This window comes from Hippocampus comes, unplaced genomic scaffold (assembly GCF_001891065.2).
Source record: "Hippocampus comes isolate QL1 unplaced genomic scaffold, H_comes_QL1_v1.1 scaffold117, whole genome shotgun sequence".
Classification (NCBI taxonomy): Eukaryota; Metazoa; Chordata; class Actinopteri; order Syngnathiformes; family Syngnathidae; genus Hippocampus; species Hippocampus comes.
The window spans coordinates 695,482-721,248 of record NW_017805225.1 but is presented as its reverse complement, the minus strand read 5'-3'; the positions used below and the strand labels follow the sequence as shown (position 1 = coordinate 721,248).

The 25,767-nt window shown below is 46.6% G+C and overlaps 1 protein-coding gene across 4 annotated transcripts; it reads left to right on the top strand.

Annotated features, from left to right (window-relative positions):
- The first annotated feature begins 1,386 nt into the window (after positions 1 to 1,386).
- Positions 1,387 to 25,683, top strand: tox (thymocyte selection-associated high mobility group box). Of its 4 annotated transcripts, none has more exons than XM_019869279.1 (11): positions 1,387 to 1,515; positions 1,860 to 2,011; positions 9,464 to 9,529; positions 10,303 to 10,413; positions 14,240 to 14,524; positions 17,576 to 17,821; positions 19,912 to 20,145; positions 20,762 to 20,842; positions 20,932 to 21,420; positions 22,879 to 23,033; positions 24,252 to 25,683. In XM_019869279.1, exons 2-11 carry the CDS (start codon positions 1,910 to 1,912, stop codon positions 24,286 to 24,288), a joined length of 1,806 nt encoding a protein of 601 aa, XP_019724838.1. In that variant the 5' UTR covers positions 1,387 to 1,515; positions 1,860 to 1,909; the 3' UTR covers positions 24,289 to 25,683. The 4 variants fall into 4 exon arrangements, with proteins under 4 accessions (XP_019724838.1, XP_019724837.1, XP_019724836.1 ...); XM_019869278.1 differs by having other exon boundaries at positions 1,856 to 2,011; XM_019869277.1 differs by having other exon boundaries at positions 1,387 to 2,011.
- Positions 25,684 to 25,767: the final 84 nt, after the last annotated feature.

Here is a 25,767-nt window from a genome sequence, read left to right as displayed (position 1 = left end):
AGAGAGAGAGAGAGAGAGAGAGAGAGAGATCTATGAGCATGCATTTTAATGATACCTTAAATGGGCACACGAAGATCCCTGAGCTGCTATTTACTGAGGGTGCGTGTGTGTGTGTGTGTGTGTGTGTGTGTGTGTGTGTGTGTGTGTGTGTGTGTGTGTGTGTGTGTGCATATATTGTATAGATTTGTCATGTAGCTCTAGCTCTCTGTTACAATGCAGTATAATTCTCGGTGTGAGAGAAGTAGATGTGTAATTCTATGTGCAAATCTGACCATCTGTTTAGCTGTGCAATGTGTGTGTACGAGTCAGGATGATGTGCACATCTGTGTCAGGCACTCACTGTTCATGTTAGCTCGGAGTGAATGGCGTCGGTTTCGCTTTGTTTCACACTGTAGTTCTCATTTACGGATGTTCTCTTCTTTTCTACTCTCATTTGGGGAGTCAAGTGATGTTTCAGCATTTCGTCACGTTCATTCATCCGGCCATTCCTTTGTCATACTTTGCTGTCGATGTCTCTTGTATCTTGACATGATAATGTTATGTCTAAATCACATCAACTCATTCAATGCCAAGGACGTCTTTTCATTTTTTTGTTTGAAGAATTAAATCCCAGGTATATGTCAGTAGATTAAAAAAAAATCACATGGTAGGTTAAATAAGGGTCAGAAAATGGCTGACACTGAATGGGGTTTAATACAAAGCTGCATATGCAGCATGGAGATGGATGAACAAATTCTATCCTGTACGGTGCACTGACCAGACTCACCCGATATCCACAATAGCGGGATCAAAATTCTGCTGTGCGAGTGTTGATTAAAACTGAGCATGAATATAAAATCTTGGCTTGACGATGTTAGCATCTTTACACATGCATAGCAGAAGGATAAAATATGACCAATAGTCTTCTCTGTACAGGGACTAAACTTTGTATGAATGAAGGTCTTGTGGCAGGTGAGGTGGTGCTGTCAGAAGCGGCCGCTGATAGACCAGTAACAAAAAAAATTTGCAAGTAAAGAAAGAAAAGTGTCGGGTATAAATGAACTGAATTTCATGAAACAAAAGTAATTTATGTTGTAAACCTACATGTGGTTTTTGAGAGGATTTAGACCTGGCAGGCTCCGACAGCTTGCCACCGCTACTCTTCCTGCATTATTTTGTGGGATCAGTCTAATTCACGGTTAGTCTATCGGTTGTGAATCTATTTGAACGAATCGATGATCAAAAGGTTTGCTGAGAAACTGTGCTGAAAAGTTGCCCTTGTTTTGGTCCAAACAAAATGGTGTCGTTCGCTCTTATTTTGTTAAAAACAAAATCTTTTCCGCATCCGTTTAGGCTAGCCCACGTTAGCTTGATGCTAGAGCTCTCTTTGTATGAGTGCCGGGCGAAGTAGCGGAGCTCCAAGCAGCGCGCACCAGCAGCAGCAGCAGCAAGAGCAAGAGCACAGCATTCAAACTGTTACAGTCGCATCTCAAAATACCGCGACCGTCACGCAGACAGGCGGAGACGCGTCTTACAGTGAGTTAACCCGGTTAAAAATAGTTTCACGTTTTCAATTGATTTATTGTCAACGAAGACTCGTGTTGACTTGAAAGTTCGGGGAGTCATTGGAGCATGAAAACCGGCGTGGAGAGAAGCCCTTGTTCCAAAACTTGCGGGATCCTATAAAGCCGCCTTTTCGCCTTTATTTCCCCAAACCTCGCAAATCCCCGCGAGTGACGTTGCCTTCCCGGAGACTCTCGTGGATGTTTCTGCTTACGGTTGCTCAGGGACCTCCCAACTTTGTCAAAGAACAGAACAAAACGATCATTAGTTTATGGTTATTTTTATTTTTATTTTATTTAATTTTTTGCTAAAGGAAGAAAGCAACCAGAAGAATAGAACAGCGGAGGAAGCGGATGTATATCGGGCCATGGATGTGACAGTTTACCCGCCGCCTCCTCAACCCCTGACCGCGTCGGAGCACGGCCGACTCGGGCAGCTCTCCTACCCGGAGCCGGCCTTCGGGACCAAGGTAGGGGACACAGAGCAGCAACCTTCTCGTGTTGCTCATTGTCTGGCAGAGGAGAGTCACCTTTGTGTTGCCCCCCCCCCCACACACACTTTAATTAACTGTAAGGGTATTCATCTGCCTTGCCCTGCCAATTAAATGGTAAATTAATTGCTTTATTAACCTGAAGTTAATTATGGCCGACTGCTACAGCGGTCTATTGATGTCAAACTGTGATTTTGTTGGTTGGTTGTTTTCTCACCCATGTCATTTGAAGGCAATGAATGTGATTTTTGAGCATATCATTTTCGGGGGAATTTCTTGATACTTGGTTAACTTTGTAGTCTGAGTAGCTCTTCCTCCCTCCTGGGCAAGATAAAGGATCAGGGTTAGGAACCTGTGGCTGGCCGAGTTCCGATTTTGTAATTTCACCGAAGAGTCCTGTCAAGGTTTTCCAGGCTGCAAAAGAAAATGCCTGTACTGGATATCCATCCATCCATCCATCCATCCATAGCTGCATACAGCCGAGCAACGATCCAAATAAGTCGTGTCAACTTTGTTTGTCGTCTGCGCTTCATTTACATGATAAATACCGTGGTTGTCTTAAGGGAGGAGAAACGACCTCTTTGCAGGAGGAAAACAAACATCATCTTGTAATGCCCCCGTATTAAATTCATCAGGATATAATTTATGGTAATCCCTTATCACAAGTCACTTTGGGATTGAGGAAGCTCAAGTCAGCCGCGGTGTTTTATTTCTTGCTTGGCAAATAAAGTGACTCGCTTCTGCTCTCCAAGATGAACGCGCGACTAGTTCGGCTCTGAAATAGCAGGCGAGCATCGTCCGAGGTGCCTCCGCTGAGGTTTTAGATAGAGGGGCCAAGTGGAGCATCTGTTCACGTTGTACGGTCGCACTCTTACACGTGCGCACCTCAAGAGAGGCATGGCGGAACGAAGACGATGCAAAGGACAAACCGGAGGCTGCCCTTGATTGGGACACGGCAACCTTACTTTGGCCCCTCTCGACCTCTGACCTGGAGACGGGGGCATTCTATGAAAATGTCACATTATTGTTGTTAACGTCTCGGATGTTGGCCATGGACACTTTGAAGCCTTGCAACCTGCTGCTCTCGTTCGTGCATTTGGTTGTGTGCGCCAAGGTATGCCGCCGTGCCCCGAGTGTTTGTTTGAGAAAAGATAGAGATGGAAGATCGAGGCTGTGGATGGAGAGCGGGCTGTGTGGTTGGGGGTAGGGAATGGAGAAAAAGAGAGGGAGAGGGAGAGAGAGAGAGAGAGAGAGGGTTGTTGGGGGTAGGGATGTTGCAGATGAGTGTGGTTGTAGTGGGGGGTGGGGCCGCTGAGGTTTGTACTATATTTCTCTCCCTGTGTCTTTTGATTCATGGCTCTGTCGGTCTGATAGACGAGATCATATTACTGTGTAGGGGGGGGGGGCAGCGAGCGAGAGAATATAGAGGAGGGCGAGAGACAGGAAAAGCACAGCCAGGCACGGAGGCGGTGAGACAGGAAGAGGGGAAAAGTCAGAAGAATAAGAAAGCAAATTGGAGGAGACCAAACCGAAAAGAAAGTGGCGCTATTCAAAAAGAAAAAGAAAAGAGAGGCGTGTCCTCCACATGTGGCAACATAAAGGCGCAGAGGCAGATTTTCCATCGCCATTTGAGCGGAGACAATCGCCAGCACAATGACAAGAATCCGCTCGGTATCCCGCGCGCGATTACGAACCGTGACAGCCAAGCCGAAGCCGGGGCTGCACACGCACCGCAAACTTCAACTTCTCATTGAGATGACCACATGTGCAGTGTCAAACTAAGGAGTGGACTGAGCAGACTTTCCATCCCGCTTCTGCAGTTCAACCTCTCGTTTCGGAGGGGTGGGAAAAAAAGCAGGTTGCCCTCCGATACAGCAGGGGTGTCCAAACGACGGCCCAAATACGAAAAATGACATTTGACAAGATTAGTTCAAAAAATGGAGGCGGACAGACAGAGAAGTAACAGCAAACTAATTGCAAAATGACACAGAACCAACAATAAGACCACTTTTTTTTCCTCCTTTGTATTCATGCCCCCCAAAAAAGAAGTCACTTATGAAAATCTTGATCCAAAATGCATTTCCACTGACTCAATAGATTATGAACAACGTAAAAACTAAAAGTAGCAAGTGCAATTGCAACCACACTTTTACTCAGTTTGACATGGATCAAAGTGCGTTATGCACGCAGTGATTGTCACGATGTCGCAAAACATTTAGTCACAGCGTTGTGGAACGCAAATAAAAGTGGTCTCTCAACACCCGGGAAAGCAATCGGAACAAATGAATAACTTTCGCAGCAATGCCTCGTCTGGCTGAGTATTTGCCCCTGAAGCACAAGCGGAACAAGGTTGGGTGTCATGTCCTGAGTGGCAGCCCGTTTCACAAAATCTCACTCAAGTGCTTGTGTGGGAGCTTTGAGCGTAACTTTGTTTTATTCATGTTCCTTGGTGTGCAAAGACATGACATTTCGCCGATGAGGGTGCCGGGCGGGGGGGCAACCGAAAAAGTGCATCACGCGTTGGAATCAAATGTTGATTCCGGACGCAGTCGTTCAATGCTACTGCCTGCTGTTAGTTCCGCCGCAGCGTTGTTTTCATGTTGTCTGGGCTCACTAAAACAAAGCGCCCCCTAGCCAACAATATAGGAATTGCAGATGTGAAAGAAAATGAAAGCAAGTTCATTCTTATCTTTTCTTTTTTTTCTTTTTCTTTTTTTTTTTTTAATGGATGGGCCGGATTCGGCCCGCGGGTCGTAGGTTTGACACCTGCTCTCTACAGACGGCAGTATAGTAACCAAATGGATAATTTTCAAATGCAATTAATATCAAATCTATTCCATTTTCCTTTAAATTGTCCATTTGACGTGCGCTAACGTTCCCATTGGGAAAAACGGTTTTGAAACCGATGCGTGCAGTCATTCGACCTTAAAGTGTTTCATTTTTGGCATAGATTTGAATCTGCAACAGTGCGATGCCACCGGAGATTTTTTTTTCTGCTTCAAGAAGGTCGCTATCTCTTTGAATCGGCTACAATGCATTTGATTTATTTCGACGGACTGAACAGGGCTCGGACTCCCTTTTTTTTTGCTCCTTCTCCATCAAGTAAACAGAGCGGTCGCAATACATGCGAAAACATCTGATGGAGGCAATTTCCTGTGTGCTACATGTGTGAAAGGGCAACCGCGGTCCCGTTTCTCCGGACATTGTTTGGACTTCCTGACATGGCTCGGCAATATTCGGCATTCTTCGAGCGTTCCGCATGAGATGACGAGAGGCTCTTCGACCTGAGATATGCATCGACGCAAAACCGGCATAGTGTAATCTTTGGTTTCCTTCATATATACGTAGGCGATAATTCTTTGCGTGAATGATAATTGTACGGGAACCATTTGAACCATCACGTTGTGTGTGCGCACAGGAAATCTTTTCATCGGAATACTTTTCGGTGAGTTCCGAGGAAAAAGGTGGTGTCAAAAATGTCTTTCTTTTATTTTGGGTGCGGGATCACCGATGAATGTCGCCAAAGTCGGGAACTAAGTGCCTTCGGCAAGAGCAGACTCGCCTGACCCGTGTGCCGGATTGCGGCGTTTCCGATTCATTCACGCCATGAAATATGATGAGAGGCGCCGGCCAAAGAAGAAGCCCCGACTTTTTGGCAGCGTGTCCGGCAATTTCTCCTGCTGCCTAACGTTGCAATATGAGCCTTTTTCACATTTTCGCAACATCTTTGGGACTGATCAGTGAATGAACAGGAGAAACTTTTCAAATCCCACTGAGTGAAAGTTAGTGTCCACAATAACAGATTGGCTCCCTCTGTTACCTTGGTTATAAACACATGAAATTGAGATCTAAAAAAAAAAAGGACGAGAGCCATTGTCTCTGTGGCCAGCAGTCAGCTGGGCGCGCCGGTGCACATTTTCGTCATTCGCCGAACCGGCGGCATGAGCAGAGAAGCGAGTGAACCTCATGTGAGCTATGAGTGGATGAGAGAGCCGATGCAAAAAAGAAATCGTGAGCTCCATGCATGAAAACACGGCCATTTTAGAAGTCGTTTGCGGCGTGGCGGCCCGGCGTCAACACGCAACGACTGTATGAGTAAAATCCTTGTGAAAGGTCAATCAGGTGGAAAATGGAAATAGGGTGACTGAAACCTTGGCAATGGATTTCAAAAATCAGGGGAGACTGACAAATCGCCACACAAGTGCATCGAGGCTTGCGTCGACACAAAAATCTGGAGATGCCAGTTGGTACGCCGGAGCGCTGTCTTACCAATGTTGAGCCGCCAATCGTGTTCCCGGTTATTTTCACCAGGGTAAAAAGCAAGTTTTGCGCAGTGCTCATCTGTTCAAGTGGACCGCAGCATTTGCACATGCCGTTTATTAGAATGGAGCCCGATTGGAGGAAATGTTCGGTCGCAGCTGTTGAGAGGGGCACCTTCCCCTCAATGCCAAGCCCACGTATTATTTTGGTCTTGATCACAAACCCTCAGAGTGCAATCTAACTTAAAAGTCGTCTGTCCTCGTTGGCGGAGATTTTTTGCTCGGAAGCATTAACCCCTCCCCGACCCCCTCCGCCCACACTACAAATGCGCATTGATGACGGCGTGACACCGAGCCCCGTCGCCTGTTCGTCGGCGCGGCGAAAAAAAGGCCCGACTTAGCTGAAGCACGCGGATGCGGAGACGCAGCGGTGAAGGGGGGGGGGGGGGCGCTATGCCAAAGGCAACAGATGGGGGGGAGACGCAGCGCTGCCAGAACAGACTAATTATCTCAATTTCATTTCCAAAACAAACACATTGCAATCAAATCATGCAACGCAATCAGCGGTGAATTGTTGAGGGCGAGTGTGCGGACGGCACGCGCGTGCGGCACGAAGGGCAAAAGATTTGCATCATTTCTTGGGAAACTCCTCCGGCAAATCTCATTTTTCCCCGTGTCATGACGTTTGGCAACTGATCTCTCAACACCCGGGAAACAATCGGAACAATCGAAAGATCGTTGTGACGGACTGGCAATTCGTGCATGCAAAGGAGTTAATCGAACACCTTTTCACGTGGGAATTTTCATTACACGCGACAAGCCCTGAAAGCACCTTCTCCAAGCAATACTGTTACACAGTCCTGAAAACAGGGCCCAAGTGGGTACCAGCAAGCCCCCCACCCCAAAAAAAAAAGTTGCATCTGTGTTTGTTGCAAATCCAACCTATCAAAGAAAGGTGAACTCTCTTGAAAGACTGTCAGAAAAACATCAAAAGCAAGGCTGATGTGTTCTTACAAGCTCATAAGCCTTACAAACATTCTCATTTATCTGATCCCCCCCCCCCCGGCTGAATTTATCTGAGAAATAATCGCAACGGCCGTGTAAGGGCCGTGACCAAACAGCTGTTTCAGGATTTGTCCGTTTTCCATCCGCACACATTAAAGGATAAACACTCAAGTGACATCCTAAGAGCACATCGAAATTGCACACACTCCACTCACAGTAACGGAGAATCGGGTTGAGCAAAAAAAAAAAAAAAAAAAAGGTGTTTATATTGTTGCCATGGTGACAAGACTGATAAACATAAAATGGAGAGCTGACCTATCACAGCTGTGCGACTCTCTCTCTCACTCTCTCTCACACACACACAGGCAGTCGGCCATCTCTGCCTATGCTAAGTTGATTTATGTTCTCTTAATGCACTTTGGAGTAAACCGACATGTACGCAATCCAGACCGGCCCAATAAATTCAGACAAACCCTTGAGGGTTAAACGGTGCTCTCGGGCTATTTTCACGTCCGTCCACGTAAGATGCGGCTTTGATTCCCGGACGCTGCTTTGCAGCGGCAAAAACAAACAATTAGGCTTGACTGGGGGGGACACTCTTCGCTGTAGGGTGACATCTGTTTGGAAAGACAAGGTTAAAACCGAACCGGGTTTGTGGTTTCAAGCGAAAGGGAATAAAAAGAATTGAGCTGGTTTCTTTTGGAATTTTGCTGCTTGACTCCAAGCCGGTGTTTTTCGCCGCTCTCTCCATCCAAGCCTTTAGCAAGTGTATGTTTCGGCTGTCGAAAGCTTCTCCGTTTTCCATTGTCCTTCTCCGTCATCCTAATAGTCTCTCTCCACCTTTCTCCCCCTTTCGTCCCCCCTTCACTCCGACCCTGACCCACTTAACTGGCTGCTTGTTATTCAAACCTTTGCTTTCCCACACACGCGCGCACACGGATGAGGAGAGGTTGGCATGAAGGCAGAGAGAGAGAGAGAGAGACACACACAGACACACACACACACACACACACCTCCATCCTTTCCACTGTCACGTTTCAGTCGCAAAAGAAAAGTAAGAGCGAGAAATTCATTCCGATTGGATCTGTGAATTCAAACCTGAGGATCAAATGCTCCTCTTTGCCCTTCCCTGGCACTTGATGGACTTTCAAGCCGTGTCAGACAACGTTAACAATTTGGTCCATTTGACATTCTTTCCCCCACAATTACGACTACTATTTGTTAGTTCACCTGCGTCTATTTTGTGTTGTGTTATCTGATGATTCGACGAATCGGTGGAATCAGAATGATCGATTCTAAAACCACTTGATAGTGTTGAGAAATCTGAGCTCGTCGCCGTGAGGATTGTTCACGTTTGAATGCAGCCTTGTCAACAGTCACCCGGCAGCTGAAAACACCTGCTTCCCAAAATTTTAGGGGGGAGGTGGGGATGAGGGGGGGCGCAGATCTCGAGCCACTAACTTTGCTTACTCGGACTTTGACTTTGTTTCTACCGCGACCCACATGGAGCGGATACCTCCAGAAATTCAACATTTCCTTTTCTGCTCTTTCGAGTCGTCGTTATTTGGGCAGGTCGTCATTTTCCGACGCAAGTCACCTTTCTTGTTTGTGTGCGAGCCTTATCACGATCCTCTTTTGGCTTTCTGTTGGCTCTGTAAACCGACACCCCATTTGCATAACACCAGGCAGCTGGCAAACGGAGGGGGCAGTTACACCTGTCTACCTGTGTGCGCGTGCGTGCGTGTTTATGTGCGCGCGCCTGAGCCTGCGCATCAGATTGTTTTACTTCTCCGCACCTGTTCAAACGAGGACCCACGTGTCTGTTTGACAACCAAAACAATAATTAGGTGTGCAGGAAACCATCCAGTATTTGAATGGTGGTTGTTGTTTTTTTGTTTTTTTCCCTTCATTAGATCAAGAGGCATCACAATGAATATTGTGTGCTGCAGAGGCTGCCACGGTAACATGCCAAATAGATGCGGTCAAAAAAGGGCAAATAAGGAAGCAAATGCAGCATTGAAATGTGACGGGTGCGATTTCATACAGCTTCATTTCTCGTAATCTCATCAGATTTGTGTATATGGAACAAACACGTCTTTTCCCTTTGGCTAGTGAAACAGTTCACATGAATCGTGACATTCTCGCTTTTCGTTCGTCTTCTCTCCAGTTGGAAGGCGACGCCATGTTCCTGAATATGCAAGAAACGGGCCTTGACTATGGCGCAAATGACCAGGTTAGTTTTTCTTTCATGTTCAAGTCATTCCATGCTCCTTTTGTATTTGTCTAGCTACCAAACCAAAGAGTACAGAAAAAGTCAAAAGATATATCATGGAGATTGCAAACCAAAAGCGTCAATGAAAGACGAGCACAGACATCAAGAGCAAAGCTACACGTCATGTTATGGCTTGTTGACTTTTTTTTTTTTTCCTGCCCTGCGACATCCTGGTTTTTGCCACCCATTCTATCCACACTCGTACCCAGGTGGCGCCCTCACCCTACCATCTCAAAAACATGAGGGAAAATGTATTGCTTGCATTTTTTTTTCAATGTACTCGTTTGCTCATTTTTGTTGTTGTCGTTGAATGAATGACAACAAAAACAGGACTGCGGTATTACATGCGCATACATCCGCAATCCAGTCTGAGGTAGGAAAGCATCGCTGCACCTGAGAGTGCATTCTTCAATGTGCAAAACATTTTTTTTTAAGTCACTTTCCAATGTTTTGTACATTTATTATTTCTTGAGTCGTTTGCCCAAATAAGCAGCTGCGAGCTCTGAATGAGTTTTATGAGAGCCGGCCCGGGGTTCCACTTGACTCAAAGGCCGCCATAAGCTGCAAAATCAGCTCTTCCAGCTGCGGCTGGGTGATGACAACAGAGTCGCTCCTCGAAAATATATATATCTATCTATCTCTACTTCTTGGTGTTTTTGTTTGACCTTTGGCCTTCGTCAGGCCTCATCTGAATCCCCCTTTTTTTCTTTTTCTTGTCTTTGTGCTTCCAACAGTTTCGTGCGCCGCAGCCCCCTCAGCCCCTGAGCAAGGCGACGCCTTCCAACCCTTCCTCGCAGCACTGGCGGAGGGACGCGCACATTGCCGACACACACCGTCTGCCTTGGGTGAGTGCACCCCTAAACACACACACACACACACACACACACACACACACACACACACACACACACACACACACACACACACACACACACAGACTCACAAACCGGTATCATAATATATTTGATAATAACTTGTGATTGTCGCCGTATAAGGAGTTGTTAAAGCTTATGTTTGAATCCTTCCATTTTGACATCAGAAACGCGTAGCAAATTGACATGCAAATCCATTGAGTGGACAGAACACTTTGAAATGAGCTCAATAGCACCTAAAGTAGTTGAAGAAAGAAAGTCTCTGTCATCATAAAGCACTCGACACAAGCACAACGTTGGAGTTGATATGGACGTTGGAAATGACTGTGCTTGGAGGTGTGGCGTGTTTGTCATAGCTGCGTACGGCGGAGTCTTGACTTCGGAATTGGATTTGTTTTTCGGGACCACGCTTCGCTCATGTGGTTATTTGAGGGTGGGTTTCATGTTTCGTTTGAGCGGTTAGCACGTGGGCCTCGTGGTGCAAAGGTGCGGGGTTGGATCCCGGCTCCGGCCTTCCTGTGTGGAGTTTGCGTGTTCTGTTGGTGAAACTCGCGTGCCACTGAAAATCACAACAGGAATGATTTCTAGAATGGGACCTTGCAGAGAATAATGCCAAGAAAGAAAGGCAGCATGCCGACTGCCCTCCGCTCTTGTTGTCGCTTGTTTGTTGACATGTTGCGGCTTATCTGTTGACTTGATGTCACAGCCTGAACATCGCTAGCGCACGCAACGATCGAAACACAAGTCACGTCGGGGTTTGCGCTTCCTAAATGGACCACGGAGAGTTGAAATGAACTACACCACTCGGCAGAAACGTCGCCTTTGTTTGTTTTGTTTTACGTCCGGCAGTCCAGAACATGTCAAGCGTTTTTTGCGAGCCAACGCTTGGTTTCTCCTTTGCACTTTCCATGCGTATCAATTGATTGATTTGTTATTTGGCCCCTCCCCAGTTTTTGCAACACGCTTGCAAATCATCCCTCAGCGCTTTTTTTGTTTCTTCCCTCCTGCAAGCTCTCACGAGTTTCCTGTTTGTAGCCCCTAGTTTACCTCAAACAACTGATTTGACAGCAGAGAACGCTGTCGACAATAGAATGAAAGAAATGTCAATCAGGCTCCGATCAAACGCGCCTCTGTTCGCAAACAATTTGGTTGAGCTTCAAAGGATACTTTGAGGTCCACCCTGGGGCTAATCAGCCTTTACCATCACTTTGCATCAAGCGTACGCCCTCGAGGACGACACACGGTGACAAAATCAGATGGACAACTTTTATTTCACTCTTTTAAACGTCAACATTCGCATGATCGCGTCTAAAACGGTGCGAAGAAGGCAGTTGGGTGCAGGTGGCCAAAAGAGAGGAAACGCGGCATTTGGAAATTGTTGAAGACATGCGGTTGGGCGAAAAGTGCCAAGAAATGGGGACACGACATCAACAAAAAGAGACTTAATCCTGACTACATTAGTCTTTGGAGAAGCTCCCGGCGCAGGCTTTTGTGTCCGAATGAATGCGAGAGGAGAGACGCAAGGGGCGCTAATTTATGCACAACATGAAGAAGTGATGGAACAAACGCGACAGACGGACAAAACGTGTAATTTATGCAGCTCCCTTCAGCTCCGATAGTTTTTAAAACTCCATTAGGGTCAGATTTGTTGCTTTGGACGGACCGGCTGACCCGCGTCACCAGGCTTTCCAGCTCAGAACTGACGTGGAAAGTCGGAAGGAGAGTGAAAAGCGTTCATTTGGACCCAGATAGCTGAACGGATGAGTGACCCGGCCGACAAATTTAGGAATGAGTCCTACGTGAGCGTCAAAACCGTGGCCATCACCGAGAACTCGACCTGTCGCCGCTCTCGGTGATGCTTGACACTGAACTGCCAAAGTAAAAGCTGTGTTCACCCCACGGGGGCCAAATGGTCCTAATTCTTTTTTTTTTTTTTTTGTACCAGTGTACACTGCACTGCAATAATAATAAAGAGCCCCCAAGCAATCTATCAGCGCCCCGGGAAGGTGTGCCACAGCCCGGACTGAGTGCGAGTGAAAGTTTGCGTATGAAACGACTGAGTAGTCGCGGAGTGACAAGTTGAAGAAATAATAATTAAAAATGAAATTTGAGGCATGAGGCCAGAGAGGGACGATTTTTCAAAAGAGCATTTTGCTGATATTCTACCGTCAGGTCATAGAGACAGTCTTAGCAGATATGACAAAAAGTGTGAGTTTTGAAAAGACTACAAAGTCTACTTTCGGAATGTTAATAAAAATATTCCTTGTGTTTTTTTTTTTTTTTTAATCATTAAACAATCGGCAATCAACAAGCCTCCCAGAACAGAGCCTCCCCATTGTGTTTGACATTCGAGGTTGCACGCGGGAAGGATTTTAGTGCACTGATTGGCTGGGAGAAAAGTCACAGCGTTCAACTTCCTTGTGATGAGGTGAGACTGCCTCCTTGAGGAGCAGCAGCACTCCGGTCTCCAAATGCGGGTTGCCCCATATGGGGTTCTGCTCTCCACATATCGTTTACATTTGTGGTTTTTTTTTTTGTTTTGTTTTTTTTGTGCGTGCGTGTGTGGCTCTCGGCTTTCATCGTCAACTGAGAAATCTCATCTCCCCGCCGTGACCGTTTCTAACACAGTAAGCATATCCATCATTCGGCCGACAACTCGCAAGTCATGCAACTCAGCAGTCGGCGTCGCATTTTGGCTCGGCCAAAGCGTGAGAGAGATGAAAGAGAAATCACGGATGAGATTAGAAGAGCAAGAGAGCCAACGAGGGCCGGAAGGAGAAGGATGCTGAGCGGTGAGGAGCAAAAGAGTCCGAGAGGGAGAGACCGGTGTGGCTAGCCAAGCAGAAAAGCTGTCACTCTCTATAAAAGATCTCGTCTGTCAGATTAGTATGAGAGGGCTTCTGCAACGCCGCCTCTTTCTTTGAGCCCTCGTGTCTCTCACTCTTCTCTCGCACCATTCCCTCACCCTCCATTTCACTCGCGTCGTCACTCTCGGAATAGTTAAGCACGGAGAGCCCTCCTCCTTCGGCATGTCACAACTCAAATGCATTTTCTTTTTAGCGACAAGCTATTCCCTCGTGAGGAACTGGCTTTCTACATAGAAAATGAGGGTGATTGTTTGCTTGACTTTGATTCAAGGGTGGCTAAAACGCGGGTGCTAATTACTGGCAGAAAGGAAGGGAGACAAAAACAAAAGCACCAAGATTCAGGGTTGAACACACTGTTACAATCGCAATGCGTGCGGTGATCCCTCGCCACTTCAAGTTTTGCGGCTTCCAATATTTTGCAGGTTTTTTCTAAAATTGATCATTTTAAACAAAACAGCCCTATGGGCAGCCCTGTTGTTTCATGTTGATGCGCTTTCCCCGCATGCCCAACAAACAGCTGACGCCACTCAGCGGCTTTGTGCTTGCCTGAATCGTCACGTCCGAATTCCTGCGACCGAAGGGTCGCGGTTTGATTTCCTGACCGATGTCAGCATATGGCAGAGGTTCATGAATAGGCGGTCCTTCACCCGGCCCCTCAACTTTCAATGGAGACATTGTCGGAATTGAACTCCGTTTTGTAAGGTTTGAAAGTGACGCTGCTCATGCCAAAATGATGTATTGTATGTATTGATGTCACTCAAAAGGATGTTTGTGCTTTGCGTCGCGCTCACTTCCATGCCGTGTTATGCTTGAGGACCAAGGTGGTTGCAATGTCGCAATGTAGATTGTTCGACCATTAGAGAGCGGATGGAATAGTATTTATAGGATGAAGATGACAGATTTTCACGGTCTCTCAAATCTCTTGTCTTCAGTCCTACTCAGTGGCCGGTTTGAGTGATGAAGACTTCAACATTCCGCCCATCACTCCCCCTACGGCGCCAGAGCACATGTTGCCCCCTCATCCGCCCCACGATTCCTCCGGCGGAGCCTACCCACCGCTGGATGGCGACAGCGGTTCAGCTCCGCACCACCCCTACCGGCTGCAGGGCATGAATCTGACCGCGATGCCCGCCGGTCAGGATGGGGCGCCCGTCTTGAACCAAGATGGGGGGACGTTCAGCCCAGACGGGGCAGCCATGACCAGTACGCTCTCTGTGGTGAGTGGCGCCAAATAATTCACAATTTAAAAAACACCTTTGTGTTTCAAGCCATCCATTTCTGAAAGCCCCTATCCCAGCCGGCAGCAGGCGGGGCACACCCTGAACCGGTTGCCCGCCCATCGCAGGGCACACATAGACCAACAACCGTCCGCGCTCACAATCACCCTTCGGGACAATTTCGAGTGTTCCGTGAGCCTGCCATGCATGCTTTGGAACGTGGGAGGAAACCGGAGTACCCGGAGAAAACCCACCCCAGGCCCGGGGTGAGAACATGCAAACTCCACTCAGGAAGGCCAGAACCCTGCACCTCTGCACCATGAGGCCCGTGTGCTAACTGGTCGTCCGCTGGGCATCCATTGCGGCCCGCTCGTGCTGGGAGGGGGATTCTCCCATCCGCGGCCCCTTCTCAAGGTTTTTCTTTTTTTTCCCCTGATGGGGTTTTTGGAGTTGTTCCTCGCCCTCTTGGGGGTTCCGGTTTTTAATATTTGTCAACTGTGGGCACGTGAAGCCCTTTGAGACGGTTTGCGATCCAAAGGGCGATGGAAATCAATGGGAATTGACTAGGCTTGAGCGCCGTCCCCCCTCCAAAACATGACTCGCAATATGTTTCAAAACTTCGGCGACCCTGAAATGGACAAGCAGTCGAGAAAATGGATTGATGGATGGATGCATCATTTTAAAGGACAGTGTAGCACTTTTATTCTTTGATTGCTTGCTGCCTCCTAATCCCCTTTCAGCGAGCTGCGGTAGCCATCATCACTCTCAATGTTGCTCTTTTGTATTTGTTTGATGGGATTGTGGAAGCCATTTTGTCAATCTAGGAGCTCATTCTTGCTGTTATTATTCTGACTATTGTTATTTTTATCAGGATTGATTTATTCGCCACGAAACCCGAAACAAACTCATTTAAGTCTGCGATGAATGTTGCTGCTCATGAGTTCTGTCAGAGAAGCGATGAGACCAAAGAAAATATTTGGAGGGTGCCACATGACCTCATAGGAGGAAAAGTTGATTTTGAATTTGGACAATATGCATTTTAGACTCATGTGAAATGGCTGATTTTGACCGTGTGTGTTTAGCTCTCACGGCAACTGGGGCGTTTTGGGCGCTGAGCGAGGCATGCGTGCGCGCCGCTCTGTCAATCCATTTCAACCAGCTTAGCAAAAAGGAAACTTTCTCACTTTTCGACTTTCCGTCTCTGCTTGCTATCTCAGTACCTACAAATGAAATAGAAGAACCGGTAGATGATATGGGCAGAATCGACATGATATCGCAGCTTTATATTGTAGTGCAATAATGTTCACCTGAGACTTTAATAACTCCAAAATTCTTAGGAGACTTCAGCAAAGTGAGGATCTAAATGTTGAACTCCTCAGTTGTTTCTCATTCATCTTAATCTTGATTTAGGTCATGAGATCACCTTTTCTCTTCTTTCTTTGATTTTTGATTTGCTATTCGGTGCCATCAATCTCTCATCTGCTGTTTGGTTGGCCTGAAACTTTTTTTCCATGACTGTTGATCTCAGTGCTTTCCTTTTTTCCGTCTTTCTCTTATTTATTTATTCCCCTTTACATCCCCGTGCTACTATACATTTACTGCCGGTCCATGATTTATGGTTGCCTGGCAACTATGCCTGGCTTAGCCTCATCGGGGTGGAGAGAGCGCTATAGAGATTCAAGTCATCGTCTGTGTGTGTGTGTGTGTGTTTCTTATAGAGCTAAGGCAAGCTCGTTCATATTGAGATTGCAGCCGCTCTTTTGGGAGATTTTGGCATATTTATAATGATTTGGAGAAAATTGTGGTGTGAAGTACAAAGCGCATCACCAAATGACCTCACATTTAAACTCACATACAGTAAACTATGGCAGCAGAGCGCCGATGTAAGGTGCTGACCTGCAAATTACCGGTAGGAAAAGCTCAAGGGCATTTTGTTCCACTGATTTTTTTTTTTTTCTTGAGTTAACTCAGTTTTATTTTGTTAAGTGGTTGCATCATGAAATGAAATCATCTGGATCCAGATTTATTTTTTTAAGTAGACTATACACCTAATTGGTCGCGGGACAAAAATGAAACAACAGCGCATATATATATATATATATATATATATATATTTTTTTTTTTTTAAAGAAAAAAAACACAGATCCCACATATAGTAACAGAAACAAAAAAAAAAGGGTTCTTGTACGAATATGGCCATTAAGATGAAACCACCGAATGCTTCCTCATGAACCCAAAACAAACAAGTCTGCGCTTTGTTGCTTCTTATTTAGACGCACATGATCGAGAGCGGCCGAAGAGCAAAATTGAGAATAAATGGACTATTTTTCCATTCACTGTACAGTTTTGTGCCCCTGAATCTCAAAATTTTAAAAATGATCGCCACTCAAAAATCATTTAGTGGTACACAAAATATGATACGTATCGTATTTTAGAGAATTTGGTGTGCGTCTGACAGCAAACAAGAATCCTTTTCACCATGGAATAAAATGAGCGTGTCTCGAGGCAATGTTTGAAGCCACTAAATGCCACCAAACCACGGCTTAGATATTTTCCACATTTTGGCTCGCCGATGCATCATTGTGACGCCTCTCTGGGTTGTTCGAGCGCTGACAGACCACATATGTCTTCGGAGACCGCAGCCGGTAATCAAGTTCTGGTAATGTGTTCTCAAGAGGGGCCGGCACACCAGACCGCATCCGCTATTAGGTGATTCGTACCGAGAGGAAAGTGTCAACCTCGGCATCGACCGACATCCACGAACATCTCTGACGGCAGCGGACGTTGGCTCGCGTAACTTTTGGTTTCCTGAGAAACAGGCACGAAATGTCACGAAATAACGACACACTGCAATTTTGAAGCTTTATAATGAATCACAAGTTGCGCTTGTGATTTTGTGCTCTTTGAATGACATTTGGAATTGGTTAAAAAAGGAAAAAAAAAGTACTTGAGACAGTTGAAGGAGACGTTTTGGTAGTTGATGTCAAAACACCACAAAGCGGAAACTCCCAATGTTCTCCAATTAACATCCTTTGTCACTTGTTCACGCAGATGCAACAAATGGTAAACTCTGATTCTCGGTTTACTGGCAGCCAACAGCCCATTGAAGCAGCACTCGGACCCAAAAACCCAGCGGCCATCAACCAACCCGGCCAGTTGTCCACTATCAACCAATCCCAGCTGGGACTCGCCGCCAAGTCCGTCACCCACAATTCCCCATCTCCACCTGCAAGTAAATCGGCCACGCCGTCTCCGTCCAGCTCGACGCATGAGGATGACAACGATGATGGATTTAGGGTAAACACACACATACACTCACACTATAGGCTCCTTGAATGCAGATGTGTGTGGGCGTGCGCAGGCAGACGTGCGCGCGTGAGATAAGACCCTCATTCCCCCTGCACATGAAGTCAATGTAAATCAGCTCCCTCCCTCCCTCCCTTTTGGGTGACTCATACTGAAAAACGACATGTTCTTGCTGATATTCTGAGGAAATGAAACAATTACAGTTGTGTGGAAAAATATTTACCCGCTTTTTTTCTCTGTTCTCCCTGGGCGCGATGGAAAAAAATGAGAAGGTAACGTTGGCTTAAGGCAAGGTGGAAAATGACTTTTTTTTTTTTTCTTCCAAATTCACTCCCACACCTTGAAAAGTCGGCTGCTGACTTCTAGTTACGGATGGTGTGTGACACGCCGAATTGCCCGCCAGTATTATTTGCTCACATTTTAATGACAAATTTGGGAGGAGATGAACACATTCTTCCAGCACCTTGGAGTTAAAAATTTGACAGTGCAGGAAGTACAAAGACAAAATAATGAAGCACAGCATAGAGCGCGGGTGTCAAAGGCAAGGCCCCGGGGGCCGGATCTGGTCCGCCGCATCATTTTATTTGGACCGCAAAAGCCAATCAAGAAGGTCAACTTCCATGATGCTTGCTACAGTCTGAACCCAAATTTCTAATCGTGGTCATATGGAATCCAAAACAACTCGCAGGTATCGCAAGAACCCTTTCTGACATTAACATAAACAATGTGTGAACAACCAAATCAAACATCAACTTCCATGATGTTTGCTAAAATCTCGACCAAAATGTAAAATTCTCATGTGTAATAAATAAGCGACATATTGTAAGCGTTTTCTTGTTACCAAGGAATCCAAAACAACTCGCAGGTATCGCAAGAACCCCTTCTGACATGAACATAAACAACGTGTGAACAAGCCACCATTCTTGACTTCTGATTTCAAAACTAGTCTTGCCTCCATTTGTTGTCCGCTGTGCATGTAATACACAGGTGTCAAACTCAAGGCCCGGGGGCCAGATCTGACCCGCCACATCATTTTAGGTGGCCCGCGAAAGCAAATCAAACATCAACTTCCATGATGCTTGCTGAAAAATCTCTACCAAAATGTAAAATTCTAATATGTAATAAATAAGCGACATATTGTAAGCATTTTCTTGTTACCAAACCCATCATCACAGTAACTTAAACAATAGTTGAATAAACCGTTATTATTGACTTTTTAATAAGGTTTCAGTCATAACGGCCCTCCAGGGGAAACGGTAACGAAAATGCGGCCCACGACAAAAACGAGTTTGACACCCCTGACGTAATATGCGGAGGTGATGAAGCATTGAGATGGTTCCAAAAAAAATATCACAGTCATAAGGGCCCACCGAGGGGAAAACCGTAACTACAACGTGGCACGCGACAAAAATGCGTATGACGCCCCCCTGGCTTAGAGGACCGCTGTCCCGACAGAATGACACGCATCAGGCAGTGCGGCATCGACGCCGTTTGCTTGCTGTGGTCACCGAATGCAGGGGTCTCCGAACGTTTTCCTTTGAGGGCCGCAAACCAGAAAAATGGAAGGATGAAAGGGCCGCTCGAAAATGTGTCAACTTTTTGAAACACGCTCAAGTCTCTCTCCTCAAACCCGAACCGAATGAGCAGTGTGGAAAATGGATGGGTGGCTGTTTTGTGACATCCAAATCTCAACAATAATGTTGGTCACTCAAGTAACCACACGCAACATTTCTCTAGCACAGAATAAAAACTTCATATCCACCCAGTCAAGAGCGAACTTTTTTTGGGTGCGTTAAAACAACAACATTCAGCCAGAACTGGTTTTGACGTGGAAAATGGATGGGTGGCTGTTTTGTGACATCCAAATCTCAACAATAATGTTGGTCACTCAAGTAACCACACGCAACATTTCTCTAGCACAGAATAAAAACATCATATCCACTCAGTCAAGAGCGAACTTTTTTTGGGTGCGTGTAAAACAACAACATTCAGCCAGAACTGGTGTCGAGCATTTTACCTCATGGCTCGTGTTGCTCGGGTGCTTCCTTCGCTCATATCATCGCCTTCCTTCGTTTCGGCAGGGCAACGGAGGTGAGAAACGCCCGGCGCCGTTTGACATCTCCAAGAAAGCCAAGACGCCAAAGAAGAAGAAACGAAAGGACCCCAATGAGCCGGTCAAGCCGGTCTCTGCCTACGCGTTGTTCTTTCGCGACACGCAAGCCAACATTAAGGCCCAGAATCCCAACGCCACCTTTGGGGAGGTGTCAAAGATTGTGGCCTCCATGTGGGACGGCCTGGGAGAGGAACAAAAGCAGGTATTTGCTGGTTTTGGTTCTCCCGCTGCCCGAACGAAAACGTATGGTAGTATTTTGAAAATATGAATGTGAATCATTTTTGCTTCCGGTCACATTTCTTTGCGAAGCCAACGACACCGTTCGAAAAAGTTTTCGAGTCTAAGAGGGCCCCATTTTCATAGCCCGGCCCCCTTCATTTTCACGCCGGGCCGAGTCTACTGTACCGCGTTTGGGACCGCGTTGCGCCTCGCCGGGCGTTCCAGTGGGCGGAGCTGGCATGCCTCTGACAATTTGGTGGCAGTGCTTGGCGGAAAAACGGCCGCATCCTGATTTTTGTAGTTTCGCGTGTTTATGAAATTAGCCGACCGCGTTGATCAGCCTTCCAGCATATATGATTGCTGAATTCGAGGGAACGCAACCCCGACAAGTCATCAGTACAGTATTGGACCAGCGTGGAGCCCGCGATTCACAATTACAGTCTAGAGAGAATATTCCTGAGCACCGCCGACTGATATTTTTGTCACTGTCCAATGTTTGACGCGGCACGCTTATTAATTCAATTCCATCCGTGAAGCGATTTGAGTGGAAGCATTGCTCAAGTGGTGTCAAAAATGAAATGTTCTGTTTGTGCCTGAAGGTATATAAGAAGAAGACAGAGACGGCAAAGAAAGAGTATCTGAAACAATTGGCTGCCTACAGGGCCAGTCTGGTCTCTCAGGTATCACACGAGAACGCACGCACACGTTCACGCACATTGCGATGCCTTCCGGACATGACAGTGAACCGATCGTCTCTTTGGTTGTTCAGAGTTACAACGATCCGTGTGAGATGAAGCCGCCGCACTCTACCTCGTCACCTTCCTCTTCCTCCTCCGCCTCAATGTTCACATCCAAGCCGTCCGTCTACGCGGGCCAGCAGCCTTCCTCCGGCTCGCTCGCCCACCCGCTTCATCCCCAGCAGCACCCGGGCATTTACATGCCGTACCCTCACCCGTCCAACCTCAGCCACCACCCCCCGAGCCCCGGTCTGGGACACCCTCACCTGGCCCCGCCTCACCCTCAGATCCACGCCCAGCTTCACGCCCTGTCCTCCGGAGGAACCGTGCCGCGACCCGGTTTGCCTCACCAGGGGGCGCTGTCCCTCGGCGGCGTGGTGCAAGCCTCCACCCCGCCCCACCGGGTCAGCCCCCCGCTCCACGGTCAGGCTCACCTGGGGGGGCTGCACAGTCCGCATCGGCAGCATCATCAGCTCGGCGCGCACTCGCTGGGAATGGCGCACTCTCCGGCCATCACGCAGGTCAGTCGCTGCCGATCAACACCTTTGAAAGTCGTTTTTTTTTTTTTTTTTTTGAACAGGGGCTTGACAACACCTCGGCTGCCTCAGCTGGTCCGCCAATAATCAGAGCTCACTAACGATGCCCCTGCATGCTTTCTTTGTCAACTGTACGATGAGTCCCGACAAGCTCCGTTTCGACGGCTTGAACGGAACGCTCCGGTCCAAATTCATTTTCCAGCAGTCAATTGCTCAATATATATTGAGGACAAAATGCCGCCGTCCGAACTTCATGACCGATTGTCATCAAAATGTATCTGCACGCATATATTTCTCATATCCTGAAAATATGAGAAAACTCACAATAGATTCTTTTTTTTCTATTCACGTCGCAAGGTTGCCTCGTAGATTGAAACCATTCCATCACATAATGACCCAAAAACTGGGGCCATCAACCGTACACAGTATGGACCACAGACCCCCCCCCCAACACACACACACACACACACACATTCCGGTACATCCTCCAATCCTTTTCAAGAGAACAGCACAGTCAGCTTGCAATCTGCTTGCATTCAATCGTGTATCAGTCTGCATTCTGCTTAAAGCACAATCGACTCTGCACGTGTTGCCCAAAAAGTTTGAATGATGATGTTTGCAGACACACGATTCACTTCAATGCATCCATAAATGTTTTCTTGCATGACGTTTGTTTCGCGCTGTAAAAGTCAAGACTTTATTTCAGCTTTATGAGCAAATATGATTTACTGAAATGTATTTCTCAATTGACTGCATCTCGCTTCCCTTTCCCATTTGAAGATTTATATATACATACAGTACATATAAATGTGTGTGTGTGTGTGTTAGTAGAGGCCCAAACTTTTTCTTCTCCTCTGAGTGGGGAGTGAGGGGAATTGTGTGTGTGTGTGTGTGTTACGTGGGGGGGTTAAAGAGACAAAAGAGGCAGATGGGGTCTTTGTGAAAGAGTGAAGGAGAAGAATTTGCTCAACAAAAGATGAATAGGTGAGGTAGAGAAGGAGAGGGGGAGAACCCAACCACCTGCTGTCCTCCTCTTTCACACACAACACTCCGATTAACTTCCCTTTCAGCCTGCTGTCTCAATCTGCGTGCACACACGCATGCACACACACGGACAAACGCGCGCGCGCACGCACGCACACACACTTCACGGCACCGGCTGATTTGACTCTTGGAGCATGGTGCCATAAGAGGCCTTGGCTCCCGTCCGCCTCCCTCTCCCTCTCTCATCTGCTCGTCATCCTACTCCCGGAGTCAGCGACACACTCCAAACGGTGTCATTGCTCAACTTGATGGCTGCTCTTCTCCGCCCACAAATCCACCTACCGCCACGATGACGCGTATACTCTGTCAACTCTGGAACAGCCTTTGCAATCGGACTCTTGGCGTCTGGCGCTCGCTGACGGCCGGTTGACTCCCCGCTTTGATGCGATTTGTTTCCAGGCCTACTCTCTCCAGCCCGAGTATCAGCCGATCGGAGGAGGTCTGATGAATAGCGGAGCGGTCATGTCATCATCGGTGGACTACCACCAGCTGAGTCGACACATGGCCAACCATCAGCCATCTCTCGACTGGAGCGGAGATTACCACGGCAACGGGTACGTGTTCGGGAAACATCGCAAGTCCCGGGAAATGGGCCTCGGTTTCTTCGCGCGTGCGTCGATCGTTGCCGCAAAGTAAGGTCAACGGAGATGGGTTTTACGAGGCTGATGCCGATTCCAATATTTGGCAGAGGGGAAATTATGAGAATCGATTCATTGGCCCTACCTGTCATGTAGTGAGGTGGTGGTGGACCCCAAAAAGCAGGCAGGAGGGAGGAGCAGGGTGCACTTGAAGATTTGTATTAAAACAGAGAAAACGAAATCCAAAGCAAAGTCCAAAGTATCAAACAAAAATCATGACTGAAGCTCAAAACTATCAATAACAAAAACATGACCAAAAACATAACCTAAACATGACAGACAAACAAACATGACAGCAGCAAAGAGCAACAATGACCCGACCATGAATGGTGAGGTGGGAATCCTTTTATAGCCATAATTGCCTCACGACCAACAGGTGTGCAGCTGCAGGGAAAAGCCCCACAGTGCCACCTGTTGGTCACAAACCGAAACATGACACTACCGATCGTAAACTTAAAAAAAAAAAAAAAAAGCATCAATATCCCCCCGCCTTAGTCGACTAAATTATTTTGGTGCGTTTCCACCGCCGACCGTGTATGAATGTGCACGTAGAGGGGACCTAAATTACATTTCTTGGACTCCATTGTTTTTCTTTGCCATGAAGTGACAACCCTCGAGGACCGCACTTTGCGACCCCCGCCCCAGATATTTATTGCATTGGAGACAGGGCACACACCCATCTCGCGGACAAACGGACACTGAACGGGATTTACTGTTGCATGAGAATATATGAGCATTTAGTCAGCGAAACTGCAACTAATTACAATCATCGTGAATCGAAGCCGATATCGACCGATTCATTGGTGACACCCTCATAGACGGTGTATGTTGTTTAGAACATGCGATAGGAATGATCTCGAAATTCATTCGGCGCTGCTTCTTTTGAAAGTATTTCGAATCAAATTTATTGTCACGGAAGAGCTTGCGTGGATTTCGTTTTTGTCGTCCTCCCACATTCCAAAAACATGTCAGGTTCATTGAAGACCTGAAATTGCCACAACGTCATTTTGGGGTGTTGCGGCGAGTACAACTTGGGGTGGCCTTCCACTTGGCGTTTTTCCGAGTTGCGCTTCTGGAATGTCACATCTTAGGCTTTGCTAAGTGTTTTTCCCAATTTTGTTTTCTGTCCTCCAGAGGTCCCCAGCGAGATAAAACTTTGTACCTGAGTTAATTTCAGAACAAAGTGACTCCCAACGTCCTTTGCCACAGTACGGTGAGACCTCGTTCAAACCTCTACGGGAGCCAGGCACTCAAGCGGACTTGCAGCGGAGCCCCCCCTCCCCTCCAAAAAAGACAGACAAAAGTCCTGACTAAATGTCAGTTTACGCAGAATGGTGTACAGTAAGAGCTGACAGAAAATATGAGAAACTCAACGAATGGCGCCACATCACTGTGTCCTGGAGGAAGAGAGGACAGGTCAAAAGAGGAAGACCCCCCCCTCCCCCGCTCCTGCACATAAATTAGTTAGACCGGTCCAATTTTATCTCCTACTTAAGTGTATATTGATTCGAAATGAAAGGATGTGTTACACAAAGGAAGTTTTTCAGTTTTTGGCCTGGGCTCTGAAGAGTGAAGGTTGGTGTATATAATGTCATTCAGAAGCCCTCGCAAAGGGGTCATTCTAGCCAACTGCGACAAAGCAGTATTAAGGATCACGCTTAAAAAGAAGAAAAAAAAAAAAAGGAAAATGGCATTGTCATAATTTGATACAATATTACTAGAATACAGAGTTCTTTTTCCAAGATAATGAATGCACCATTTTGCCCTTGTGACATTCCAACTTCATTCTCATAACATGAAGTATTTATATTCTGACACCTTTCGTTTAAGACTGTTTGTTTTTTCTTTTCTTTTCAGCGTGGCCCTCATAAAATTCTTATCAACCCCCAAACATAAATAAATACATCCAAATAAAAAATAAATCTACCTGCTTTTTTTTTTTTTTTTTAATCTGAACTGGACTACCCGTTCTAAAAAGTTCTGAAGAGCGCTTGTAAAATCCTGTCAGGTAATTGTTCATGCTGTCCCCATCGTCCATCGCTGCAGCCAAAGGAAAAAGAGCACAGCACACACAAGCCCGCCATGTTCTCTTGTCATGGCGCTCTCACATCTGTTGACCACAAAGTGTATTTCAGTCCTTGATATGAAGAAATTTCAACTACTTATTTGCTGAATTCAAAACTTGATATGATGGCGGCTCCTCCCCCATGTGTCTGTCTTGTCTGTTTTCCAGAATTGATTTGGACCCAAAATGCGTACGTGCTTGTGTGTGTGCGTTCATGAGTGAGCGAGCGAGCGTGCTGGAGAGAAAGTGGAGAGGTTGATATCGAGAAGGAGCGCGCTCTCTTTTGTCATCTCGACTTCTCTGTGCACAGAGGCTATTTATGAACCCCTAACTATTGCTTTGCTGGCTGTGTTTCAATGTTTTCAATCAAGTTATGTTTTTAGTGTTCAAGTCTTTCTTGCTCACCTTATCTTTTTTTTTTTTTTTTGTATTTTATGTATTTTGGGGCAGATGAAAGGACTCTGGGCAACAACCATGAAGATTTTCTTATTTTTAGATTCTTAAAAATGTGTTTGACAATAAAGTCAGTGCTGCACTCACGTGCAGTCATTACTCCCAACTCTTGGTGTTGTTTATTTTCTTAGC